We start from the raw sequence: 12,393 nt of genomic DNA on the forward strand, positions 1-12,393 counted from the left end.
GTCATGCCTTGCAACAACTACTTCTGGCCAATGTGCATTTCCCTGGGGTAGCAGCACAAAGTCAGTTTCTAGTGTGGTGTTAATCGCGAATGGCATCAGTTTCGCCATGATATCAGCCATATTCACTACCATTGGCTCTGTTACTGACTATGGCACATTCAGATGGTACTTGATGTCACAGTGGTATGCTGAGCTGCGCAATATGACTGTATGACGCTTACCTGTGCGTTTCCGAATGCACGTCAGTTGAGAGAAAAGTATGAAAGCAGCGAGATTCCTCCTGAATTTTACGAGTAAGAAGAATCTATGGAAAAGAATGGGATCAGTAATATCTCTACCGTGCGTTGTATGGGCTGTGTTTTTTGTCGTCGGAAGCTGACAATCTTTCGATACCGGTTCATAGTAATGTCAGGTATATAACCATCATATTGCTGAACTTAGCGCTTTTGTTACCGACGACCCCAAGTTGGACAATTAAGGTCAGGCAGGCCTTAGTTTACCTGAAGGTGAACACCACATAAGGATTGGATGGAAGGAGGTGAGTATTTGGCAAAATATTCCTTAGAAATCGACTCACACGAACATCAGGTCAGGGCTGCACTGAAGACATACAAGCATCTTCCCTACAGCTTTGTGTATCTCTTCTCACAAATGTACTGTTCGGTTGTCTGCCTTTCGAGCCATACCTGGCATCTTCTTGGACGGGCTGAATACCACCGGAACTCTCGATACCATTTGCCAGAACAGCAAGTTCGATCTCGTTCCTGCAATATACTCCCTTGGGCTTGTCACAGGCGACTACCTCGACTATGAGTACGAAGAAGATGGTGTGTAGCGCTAGTATTTCACGTACTTGTTTATGTGACCGTCAACGGTACAACTTGTGGTGACTAATGTTGTCTCTATTTTGATTTTGCAGTGGGGTATGATTGAAATACGGACAGAAAACATGTACATGAGGTTCCATAATATCTGGGAGTTCTGGTTTGTCCAGAATCCACTTTTCTCTACCTATCTTTATCAGGGCATACAACATTGCGTTCGACATTTTCCAGGCGCCTTACTACGCGTTCTCCCAGACAATGATGGCCGAGCCCGGTTCTGATAACATATCGTGTATTTTGCCTTTGTCGTACTTCCCATCCCATTGCGTTCGGCTTACATCGACCAGTTCTTCGGTCTCTTTTATCCAATCGCGCTTTTTCTATGGTAGGACTCAATGTCATATAGGTCATCATCAACAAGACGGGGAGTGGTTCCCGTTCTTCTTTGCGTTGTGTATGGCTACTTCGGTGATCTGGTTTGGCGTTGATGTGATAAAGGGGCACAGGGATGTTGTGAGGTGGGTGGCTGATTAAATGCAGGTACACTCAGCAGAACGATCGTTATATATGCATTGCTCTTTGGAATGACTTCGGGCATATCCGATGTATCCATCATGTCAGGATACAGCATTCGATGTACATCTACTAATGAAACAACATTGGCCAAACGACGTAGTATGCACAAGCAGACCCTATATGCATGTGACCGGAAATCCCTATAAAAATCATAGTACAAGTCAAGTACAAGTAATGATGCTAGTAACACATAGTTAAGGTGTCTGGGTATGGTAAAATGATTAATTTAAAAAGTGGGGGAGGAAAGAAGGCAACAGAAGAACGGTGAGGAAGTCCTAACATATTCCAGATGATTAAGCATCACTGTCACTCGCATTACTGTCGGTCTCATCGTTGCCCCAGACAGCAAATGCGCGGGGTTGATGTTGGTCGTAATCCCTCGAATCTACTCGGTGATAGTTTCTGCGACCTGAGAGCGTATCTGCGATGGTGGGAGTCTGAAGATTGTCATCAAATTCCCTGTCCTTAGGAATACGACTACGACCACTTGAATATTGTTCTCGAGAATGTATATCGTCCCGAGCACCACGCTGCGCAACGTGCATGGTCGACAACGAATCATCCGAAGAGTTTGAAAGTGCAGGGGAGGGCGTCCTTAATTGATGGTCAATGTGGAAGGGATTGATATGAGGCGGACGATGTGCGGGTCCAGCGAACCGTCCTGGAGTATCAACACCAGAGCGCAGACCCGACCTTGAACGCGAACGTGATTTGGCAGAGCGAGATGATTTGAGATGACGTCCTTGAGTGAGTGCAAGCGCAGCCAACTGCGGTGTCGAGAGTAAATCCTCATCTGTCTGGGAGCCCATTTCCTCACGAGCTTTTGCAAGACCGACTGCAGCATCTGTAGCATTTAACTCGTTCGGAACTTGGATACCAGCACGTCCGATGGTCGAAGCCTCAGGCGACGAATCATCAATGTCAAATTTGACATCTTCATCTTCATCGTCAGACGTCTCATCCTCCTCTTCATCCTCCAAAGTTTCATCGAATATGTCATCAAGCTGCATTTTTTCAGCCCTCCTCGTTTTCCCCAGGCTGGATTTCCGTGACGGGCCCTCTTCGACTACAACAAACGATTTTTGACGCTCACGTTCATTCCATTTTAGGGTTCGTGAGATGGCGTGGAACCAGTCAGTTGACTGTTTATCCGCGCAAACAGTGGGGAAAGGGTATTTGGAAGCAGTTATTTTGATATGATCACCCTCTGCAAAAGAAGTAAGCGACGGAATGAAAAGTAACATCTAATGACAAACGTTGCAGTTCCACACGGCCTCGGCCGTCGAAAGACACCCAAGCGGTGCTACGAGAATTATATGGGACACATATGCGAAGCTCCATACTGTCAGGAAGAAGCATGGGACGGAACGATAGCGTGTGAGGGCAGATGGGACTGATAAGGATTGCAGGTATCTCGGGGTGAACCAAGGACCCTCCGGCAGATAACTACACAGAGAGGAGTTGATATCAGTGACCGATCAGTGAAAGTGAGAGACCTACCGAATAAGCGGTGGAACCTGTGGGCGTCGCTACACAAAGCCCATCAGCTTGCACGGTTGTCATGTGGTGTTCGTCGCCTTCAAAATCATAAATATATATATCCCAAATATCAGAAGAGGTAACACACCAAATAATTCAAGCAAGCTGACATAGGGACTGGGTCCCCGGTCCACCACAAGGTCATTGATGACCTCAAACGTCTCAACTGGCCTTGTTGTGAAGCACATGATCTCCTTGTCCTTCGAACACTTGCCGCCCTCCGAGGTGGTAAATCCGCCAGACCAGCCTCCTTCGAGTGCCTCCCATCCTCCTTTGTTGACGTCCTTCATCATGATTTCACCTGTTTCACCCTTTTTCACGGCTTTGCGGCACTTTCCCTTGTCGAATACAGCACGGTAGACTGTACAAGTAAATCGCATGCGTAGGTTGACACGAATACCTGTGTCGATGGCTGAGTCTACAACCGCTTGATAGTCAGCGAAGTCGAAATTAGTGAGAAAGCCGAGGGAACCGAGTGCGAAAGAGAGAACGGGAGGAACAATTCGCTGAAAGAGCCATGATGTGAAAAGAACAGTGCCATCTCCTCCAAGCTAAGTCTCAAAATAAGTGGACTCAACGAGACGTGTGAGATGGATCGCTTACCGTGATGACAAAATCGAACAGATGTGGACTATCTCGGCACATATCACTAGTCCAGTATCGTAGCTGACCCTCCTGGGGTGTGTTGAAATCATCTTGATGAGTGGATGACGATGATAAGGAAGAGAGAGAGTTGCTGCTGGATGACCGTCTTCGTGGGAGAGGCTCGAACAATTCCGGATGATCTCTTTGTAAACCTTCGGCGTCAAACCTCCTCGATTTGCGCAGTTGATGGTCTACATAGCTGGTGAAGTCATCGTAAACGCCCTGAATGATATACTAGGCTCAAAACTCACACAATAAGGCCTCGCCCCCCTTGACGATGTTTAAGCATCAGATACAATGCAAGTTCACGCGTCAGGTTGATAAGGCGGTTATCCCTGGCCTTGGTTACAATGAGGACGCTCTGGATATTGGATTTTATTCGAGCACGTCCTGAAGGAGCATAGTTATTGAGTGAATGGAAAGTCTGAGAATAAGAAGAACGCTCACCGAGTTGCTTGCTCATTTCACGAACCCCGACTGCTGTCTCTGCCAGCTGTTTCGTAAGGCTGCCGCCATATGTATCGCTATCATCATCTTCTGAGACTTCATCAGGATAAGAGAATTCAAGGTGGTGTTGAGGCTGATGGCGTTGCTGAAGAGCCTTGGCGACTCCAACGTCTGATCCAGGTACCTCGTTATCTTTAGTATGGACATCAAGCCAGTCCTGTAGCGATGCTCCTTTATCTAGGTGTGAATGTACGAAGCAAGGTGACTTTGCAGATAGACTCCTATGTTCGATGGGCATTGCTAACGATGAACTGGGACTGGAGTTTGAGCTCGAGCTTGAAATTGATTTGGGCGATTCGGTAGATGGAGGTGCCATAAAGAGGTCGTTGTGAATTGGTGTTGTGGGATTATCACCTGGACTTATCCGTTGTGCCACTGCCTTTCGTGAAGGTGGTTGTTGCTCTACCACAACGTCATGATGCCATGTGATGTTTGTATGCAGCGACGATAGCGACGATAACAGCGATAGCCGACTGTTTTTTCTCGATAACGAGGGTCGAATCACGTTTTCTGTGGGCATACCGTCCGCTCGTCCGTCTGCTGGCGAAGTTGGTGGAGTGGAATACGTCTCAATCTCTTCAGACATTTCAGGCTGCCAGATATACCGTGGTCGTTCTGTGGTTATTATTGGGAGACGCAGCTGGGAAGTTAGTATCTCCTTTGATTCCCAAAGGTCTTTACACTTTATATTTGTTCGCATCAGGTTTTCAAGCCTCGGCTTCGATAGAAGTCTCCCAGACAACTCAGATGCAGCCACCTTGATGGCTGATACGATACGTCTCTCGATGGCACTGTCTATTATAATATACCAAAATCTTCATTATCAGCACTGTCGAGCATCGCCATTGGACACAAGACAGCATTTGCACGATAAACGTGAACTTAATCTTCTCACAACAGCCCTGACCTCTGTGACCCTTCACACCTAAATCTGGCACTGCAGATTAGACGAGCCATCCCTTCCCACCCAAGCATCCTGCAAGGGATACTTCCATCTGCGCAGGTATCCCTACTTGGTGTCCAGAGGTGTCCAGGGACACCGGGGGCTGTCCATTTGATCGTCTCTCGTCACCGTGGTTTGTTTGATGTAAGCACGTTGGCTTATTAGAATTCCCATAATTTACACAAATGCTGTCCGAGATAAAGCTTTCAGTATCACTGCCTTTTAGCGTAACGGCTAGGTGAATGACTCAGTTACATTTGATCATCAATACTCATTTGGAAATTGCAGTCTAATCTCCATTGCATAGGTGTAACGCCTCACAGACCTGCTTATGCAGAAACTGCGGCCTAGGCGCTCCGCATATGCCTAAGGCGGCCTGACTGATATTAATAGCACCAAATCGACTTCCCCGGACAACTCAGCAACGCTCGCCCACGATTTCTAGAGTCCAGATGACCATATTGCTATGGCAAAGTTACGATTATACCTCTGGATGTTACGGCCTCTGAGTCTCAAGATTGTGGGTGAAGAATTGCAATTGGCGAACGCACTTATTGGAATGGTCCCGCTCATCCACGCACACGAACCCACAAGTCCTTGATTGTTATATGATTTCAACGCATGGGTAGTACGTGTATGACAGTGCCATAGTAACCAAGGTGGTTGCTTATACTGCTAAAAAGACTTCAAAAGAACACTGTACCCCGCAGAACAAATCTCTCTAGCTTTCTGTAATCTGGTCGATCTTTGGCTACTGCCCAGAGCCAGATATCTAGTTCGGGCAATGTAATATCTTTCAGCCATGCTTGCTCTTTACTGAGTTGTCCATCACCCCTTGCATATTGAACAATTCTCTCGCAAGCGTGTACGGCAGCCGCACGCAACAGATAGGCCTGCTCCGTCGTGAGTACAGGACCATCCTTTGGGGGTGTTTTCTTGGTATCTTGCGCAACTGCTTGTGAAGCCTCAAGAGGTAAAGCCAAGAGTGTGTTAATCCTATCTTCGCTCTCGGCACCAGGGAACAAATCACGAAGTTCGTGAGATGTTGCGCCGCTCAGGTCCAAAACTCCCAAATGGACCAAAAGGGACGGCAAAACATTATCGGTGAACACGGGTGCCTGAGCTGTGTTGGGGATGTGAAACGATGGCGAAGAACCAAAACGAATCTTCACTGCATGTATAAGAAAAAGTGCCTTTTTGAAGCAGTACACAGCTTCGAAAGTTTGATGAGTGCGAAGACAGTTTTAGATATGATCTGCCGCCCACTCACGTTTCCCGTTAACAACCGCCATGTCGCGGAAAGCTGGAATAGCTCTGACCAGCTAATTCAAAAGAGTTGATTATTCGGTGGTTGCGAGGTGTAAAAATCGCAGCCCACCCTCTCTAACACGATTCCAAGACTTGCGCTAGGATCAGCCTTTGCTCCTTCCTTCAAGCTCTCCAAAACAAAGCTCCCTAAATCCGAATATCCTGAAGCCTCCAGAATCTGACCCGTCTCGATTAGGGTCGAGCTGATCAGTTTCACCAGCTCATATATTGGTCCACCGAGTTCCCCGACCGTGAGACCAGGGATCTTCTCATGAGGTCGCTCGACGTGGATCGTGACGCCCATGTGTTGTGCCACTTGCTGCTCACTCATGGTCTTCATGCCTTTCGCAGAAAGTAAATCTCCCTGCCCTGTCGCAGAGGACAGATAAAGAGAGAATGTAAACGCCCGTATATTATCCCATGCGCCTCGTCCTGTCTGTTCGTGAAGTGGCACTCGATAGCCGGAGGCGAAGTTCAGGAGAGAAAGAACAGACAAAAAGTTTAGCTCTGATAAGAGTGAGGGGAACTTGAGAGGGAATGCAAGCCCGTGAGAGCCTGAGACGCGATGAAACGAGGATTGAAAAGAGGGAGATTCCAGGAGGCGTCTGATAGCGGCATCTTCGACCTAACGAATCAACCGGTCAAATGCTGATCGCAGAAAGAAATCCTTGGCAGATCGACACGAAATGTATGCGATAGATTGCAAGGATAACAAACGGACATGGATGGTGCGACATACAAAGACAAGCTGAATACAGAGAAAAAATTAAGTACTCGTCAAAACGCTCACCTTGATATGTGCGGCCACTGTCGCGATCCGGCAAGACTCTTTGATGGATGAGACGAAAGTCCCAGATGAGGGGAAATCAGGCTCCATGGGCCGCAAACCACTGTGCATATCATGTATATGCAAGACCGTAGAAGTGCAAAATGACGGAAACTACCGTATATGATGGTAAAACCGAAAGATTTAACCCAGTCGCAGTTCAAGTCGCAGTCCGATTTGACACTGTTCTGCAGTTGATTTTCATACGTCGAGAAAATTCTGATCAGTAAAGAGCTATAGTGTCAAATATAAGAGAGGCCTGCTGAAGGAGAACAGGTGTGGTACCTGAGGGAGCGGTGGCACGGGTCAGACTCGAGTGTGTGGGGTCTTGAGCAATGACATAATACACTTGTGCAATTCCAACCGAGCAGGGATGCAGAGCGCGGGTGACCGACATGCTTCAAACGCGCGTACACCATACCGGGGAAAGCGCCATAATGTGTAATCATACAACTATTTCGTACAATTCCACTTCCTGAAACTACCTCGCCGACAGACCACTAAAGAAACGTACATTCACTGCTAAGACACGTCAGCTCCACTTCGGAAACATTAGGGTCTTGCTGAAGACAAGCGGATCAGCGGGATTGCTGCCACAACATGACCATGAAACGTACTCAGGCGATGATTTAAAGTGATTTCGAGGACAGCATTGATTAACTCCTCCTTCGCCTGACGGCACAAATACTCTTTCTCCTTCGCGGCAGTGGCCACAGCCTTTTCATAAGCGTGGACGGTAGCGTTCACACCTTTCTCGACAGCAGCTGCATGGGGAGATGCCATGTACTGCTCCAGAGCGACATGAAAAGAGGGATTGGACCCCTGCTCGTCCTGAAGATAGCGCCGCTTGTCGAAAATGTAGAAAGAGTGTTCGAAGATAATGACAACAGCTAAATGGTCGATAATAAGCAGGTTGATCACAACGTAACATTGAAACTCACAAGAAATGAGCTGAACAATGATCTCCAAGGGTGATGACTCGTTAGAGGCCTGGTAGATTCGCAACATGAGAAATGTGTACAATCTGTGACCAACTGGACGTACCACAGAGAGTACCTTGGACTGTATCTCTACGAGGTGATCGTGCTGAAGTGTTTCCTATAAATGGATCAGCATGGCTCAAGTTCGAACGAGGGTTAACAAACGTACTGCCTGCAAGTAAATGCTTAATGTAAATGAGAGCAACCTTTGAATGTTCCAATAAGCTTACCGAAATATGCGGAAACCAGTCGCCCAAGGTCCTTATTATCTTCTGATGACCTTCAGATGTCGTTTTTTCTTCCGGGTCAAGATGTTCTGGGAGTGTTCTGGACAACATCAGTTCCTAACGCTCGCGGGAGGTAGATGAAACCATAGGTAGTTACCTCTCAATTGCATATTTCATGCAGATCTCCAAATTGGTCCGCTGGGTCGAGACGAATAATTGTTTCAGTGCTTCGTCATCCAAGGTTCCAGCCGTGCGTTCGATCAGCGCCCCGCAATGTGCATTATCTTTGTCCATATCTGATGGATCAACGGTCATCATGTATTACAACTCAACCATAAACCGGCTTACTAGGAAGGCATACGTGACCTTTTGGAGGCCATTGGACGCCATTGATAAGCTTCAATTGCGGTCCATCTCGAAATGTTTCTTCGGCGCGTTTCGGGGCAAGTTCTTTAGCGTCCTTCCGAGATCTTCCTTCCTTTTTCAGTTGCGAGTACGCGACGCCGTAGAGGGCATCAAACTTTGTGAATAATACGATCACTGGAACTGAGGATTGTGATTCTGCGCATCAGTCGAACGTCAACGAGCGTGGGATACCAAAACTTACTGCTTCCTGTGTCGCACTGAGAGAAGAATTTCTCTTCGCTTGCAGTGAATGACCTGCTTGCTTCATCCATTGGAATGCAGTACCTGTGTTGAAACCTTGAGATAGCGCATATCGCGGCTGATAAGTTGCAATTACCATATAGCATGAAGTTGATTTGTTATTTTGGTTTCCTTGGAACGGTCAGTGATGAATGCCTTGACCTTGATGAATTCTGATTCGCCGCCTGCCTCGAAACCGCGTGAATCATGGAAAACGAAGCCAGGGTTGCTTCGAAACACCGTTTCGTTCTCGATATCGTGCAGTCCGCGCTGAGAGCACGTCAGTTCACGATATCGACTAAGAGCACAACTTACCTCTCTGGATGGCGCTAAAACTGCAAGATCCACCTGGTGTCCATGAGTCAGTACCACCCTCCTACTAGTATTGTGATGTCCACCTTTTTCCCGGCGCTGTTGTATGTTTCAGGGTTGTCCCGTGTCTTACAGACTCTCTGGAGGATGGTGGTTTTTCCTGCATTTGCTCTTCCTATAACGAGAATTCGAAAGCGACCGATTTTCTCTCTTATCTTTGAAGGATCCATGGGAGACGGTAAATGTGACTCAACTTGGAGAAGCGTTGGTATAGCCTTATAATCAATTGCAGTGTCAGTGTGTGAACCCGGCAAATATGCCCAACCCGAGACCAGCCTATCTATTCGAATCAGTGGGCAACATATGGGCTTGATATTGATATTGATATTTGATATAACTGTGTATGAACCATATGCATGCATGGGGCGTACAGGACAAGCTATCAGCATAAGATCCATATTCGAAATTAGTCTATCGTGGTCAAGCCATAGGTTGAATCAACACTCACTTGGATATATTCGCATCATACATATCTCGTGTACCAATCACAAGACACTAGGCCAAAATCGTAACAAACACAATGACAGCTTTGGGGTCAGTGGTACCGTATACGTGCCCTGTTACAGCAGCAGCGGTCAATACCTCCAGCACCGCTCGATAAGGGTAATTTCTGTCGTGTATAAGGTCAAGTACCTTGTCCGAATCGTGCCCATCGCGTGTTTATCACTGCTCACCACGGGCCCGGTCTGCAGTCTCTCGCTGCCTATCAGGCTACCACACCTAACCTCCAACCCAACTTCATGAAGCCTGGCGCTAAGCTTTGAAACCTCACGCTGACTCCGATCCCCGCACCAGAACGTGACCTCCTGATGCCACTTCCTGCTTTCGCTCAGTCGCACGAGGAAAATGACGGAGTGCTTATTGTACTTCCTGAATAGCACTGGGCGGAATGCGATTCAGGCAATACAAATAACACTCTAAGTAAGAAAGCCAACACACAAGACAAGAAGACACGAGAAAAAAACATGGCCAACAAATGAAGGAGACATGTCTCTATGTTTCTTAAAGCTCATCCAACTTCAACGAAGGATTTCGAAACGGACAGCGTGCTCGAGTTATCATCGCTGTTTGCGAGTGCTAGGATGATGATCGATGACGGCTGATAGGGGTGTATACCGGCGCAGGTTCGTGTTTTGGAACATCTGGCGATAAAGATGCCAATGAGATACGAGCAATACAATCCTCCATACACGGGGGAGATGTGGTTGAGGCAGGAAACGTCGATATGAAATAAATTGGTGACAGTGTGTCGGCAGCATGATGTAGGATGAGTTTGGCGGAGGTAAGGCAGGCTTTCGCGGAGAAGTTAGAACAACAGTAGCTATATGAGAGCGTTGGCGCTCAAAGTGCACCCTCAATCACCGAAGGACGAGGGTAGCGAAGACGATGGACGAGTAGAATTTGGTGCGGGGGGTGGAGCCGTGGAGCCTGTGGAGGGCACACGCTGCCGCACGCACCGACGAGACTTGACTTGCGAGCTAGATGAGCACGGATGATAGTTATTCTGGACAAGTAACTTGAGAGAGACAAGTAATGAACAACCCGCGTTGTAGGTTGAGTTGATTGATGTTTAGGTGACACCTTTCGTGCACACTGCAAACGAATCATCGTTGACGTTGGCGAGTGCCAGAAAGTTGACCTGAAATTTTTAACCGCCGCTGTTGCTACTACATAGTAACAAGTAACTTAAATTACTCCAATAAGCCAGAGGCAAATTAACAGCTGACGAGGTTTTCGAGGTCTTGTCACTGCACATGCCTTGAATCATTCAAATTTAGCGCTCACGAGCTGTGCATCCTGCATCAGTGATCACTAGCACTGGCTGGTCGTTCGAGTCCGCCTGGCACAAAACACGTTGTCCTTTCTCGAACAGGTCACCGTCGGTAGTGCCTCCTGAAAATGCTGAGGCAAGCATATCAAGAAACAGAGAAATGAGAAGTATCACCGGCACAACAAGTTGTACGAACGTGAAGGATCTACCACCATGTGGTGCACAGTACTGCTGGGATGCACTTTGAGAAGGTGAGCAGGGCCCTGGTTGCACCGCACTTGAAATTTGAAAGCCAGAGCACGAGATTCATCGCTTTGCTCGAATGCGGAGTTCCAAATTGAACTGTCTTCAACGATCATCATCATGATCGTAGCACTTCCACTTCGAATTCGTTCCTTGAGACAAACGCATTGCAAAATGCAAATGATATCGCGCGCTTTTTCTGTCACATCAGGGATAGCCACAGGTCAGTAAAAAATTTAGCCGGTGCCGTCAGGTTCAAACGTTATACAGATGTCCGCCAACAACTGATGTCCGGAGTCAAGACCGCTATGAAGGTGACTGTCCTGTTGAAACCATATTATTCACCTGCCAATAAAGCGCTTAAATAGACGAAGGATTCAGTAACTTCTACAACTATACGCGTGAGCGCTTATCCTCAACAGTGAAGCTAAAGGTTCTAATTTCTGAGGTGCCTAATAACGCAGTCCATTCTCTCGGAAGTCTATGCTGCCGACAAGTCAGCTGGTTCACCCGTGTCATCCTCCGCTATAACCGCGATCCTACGAAAAGGCACCTTACGACGTGTCAGTCCAGAATTTCATTCATTGATATTGCTCATTACTTGATTTGTTTTCTTGCGCAGCGTGATTCAGCCATTCAGTTCATCAGTGCTTCCAGACCGGACTTGGCTCAAAAAGAACATCGCGAGGCAGACATTCTCGCGGCTTTCTTGCCCCCTTTGATGTCGGACGTGGATATCGACCGTATTCTCAACGAGGTGATCGCTGAAACAACACTCGATGGGGATTCACGCAAAATCCTTGGGCAAGTATACAAAATCTTCTACTCTAGGGTAGATAAATCAAATGTGGACGCCAACACTGTGAAGCGTAAGGCTGAAGCACTCCTGTTGAACATTTGAATAAGTATCAATTAATTTAAATCAAGTATACAATTTTCCATAGTCAGGTCAGGATGATATTCGACGGTGTAACAACGGTACAAGTG

The 12,393-nt window shown here is 47.2% G+C and overlaps 5 protein-coding genes across 5 annotated transcripts; 2 read left to right on the plus strand and 3 right to left on the minus strand.

Moving 5' to 3' along the window:
* Nucleotides 1-528: 528 nt before the first annotated feature.
* Nucleotides 529-1,312, plus strand: HD556DRAFT_1314162 (uncharacterized protein; the record flags this gene model as incomplete). Its single annotated transcript, XM_041300888.1, has 5 exons — nt 529-538; nt 681-827; nt 945-984; nt 1,025-1,114; nt 1,231-1,312. The coding sequence occupies 5 exons, from the start codon at nt 529-531 to the stop codon at nt 1,310-1,312; spliced, it is 369 nt and encodes a 122-aa protein (XP_041153017.1).
* Nucleotides 1,313-1,693: 381 nt separating this feature from the next.
* On the minus strand, nt 1,694-4,611 carry HD556DRAFT_1249668 (uncharacterized protein; the record flags this gene model as incomplete). Its single annotated transcript, XM_041298867.1, has 7 exons — nt 1,694-2,607; nt 2,657-2,846; nt 2,901-2,977; nt 3,028-3,490; nt 3,543-3,783; nt 3,836-3,974; nt 4,032-4,611. 7 exons carry the CDS (start codon nt 4,609-4,611, stop codon nt 1,694-1,696), a joined length of 2,604 nt encoding a protein of 867 aa, XP_041153018.1.
* Nucleotides 4,612-5,720: 1,109 nt separating this feature from the next.
* HD556DRAFT_1249661 (uncharacterized protein) lies at nt 5,721-7,219 on the minus strand (the record flags this gene model as incomplete). The annotated part of the gene is made up of 4 exons (XM_041298866.1): nt 5,721-6,247; nt 6,305-6,356; nt 6,413-6,967; nt 7,133-7,219. The coding sequence occupies 4 exons, from the start codon at nt 7,217-7,219 to the stop codon at nt 5,721-5,723; spliced, it is 1,221 nt and encodes a 406-aa protein (XP_041153019.1).
* Nucleotides 7,220-8,528: 1,309 nt separating this feature from the next.
* Nucleotides 8,529-9,562, minus strand: HD556DRAFT_1435085 (GTP-binding protein; the record flags this gene model as incomplete). The annotated part of the gene is made up of 6 exons (XM_041305389.1): nt 8,529-8,671; nt 8,724-8,921; nt 8,983-9,065; nt 9,118-9,290; nt 9,336-9,368; nt 9,419-9,562. 6 exons carry the CDS (start codon nt 9,560-9,562, stop codon nt 8,529-8,531), a joined length of 774 nt encoding a protein of 257 aa, XP_041153020.1.
* A 1,753-nt stretch (nt 9,563-11,315) lies between these two features.
* HD556DRAFT_108152 (GatB YqeY domain-containing protein) lies at nt 11,316-12,351 on the plus strand. The gene is made up of 5 exons (XM_041296073.1): nt 11,316-11,629; nt 11,693-11,720; nt 11,775-11,807; nt 11,871-11,969; nt 12,029-12,351. The coding sequence occupies exons 2-5, from the start codon at nt 11,694-11,696 to the stop codon at nt 12,305-12,307; spliced, it is 438 nt and encodes a 145-aa protein (XP_041153021.1). The 5' UTR covers nt 11,316-11,629; nt 11,693; the 3' UTR covers nt 12,308-12,351.
* Nucleotides 12,352-12,393: the final 42 nt, after the last annotated feature.

Source organism: Suillus plorans (genome assembly GCF_016647745.1).
Source record: "Suillus plorans strain S12 chromosome Unknown HD556scaffold_108, whole genome shotgun sequence".
Classification (NCBI taxonomy): domain Eukaryota; kingdom Fungi; phylum Basidiomycota; class Agaricomycetes; order Boletales; family Suillaceae; genus Suillus; species Suillus plorans.

Excerpts from the sequence above, each read along its gene's own strand:
- HD556DRAFT_108152 (XM_041296073.1), top strand. The coding sequence starts at position 11,694 with ATGTCCGGAGTCAAGACCGCTATGAAG. Across the intron at positions 11,721-11,774 it reads GAGTCAAGACCGCTATGAAG|ACGAAGGATTCAGTAACTTC; the intron begins GTGACTGTCCTG and ends GCGCTTAAATAG. Across the intron at positions 11,808-11,870 it reads TAACTTCTACAACTATACGC|TCCATTCTCTCGGAAGTCTA; the intron begins GTGAGCGCTTAT and ends CTAATAACGCAG.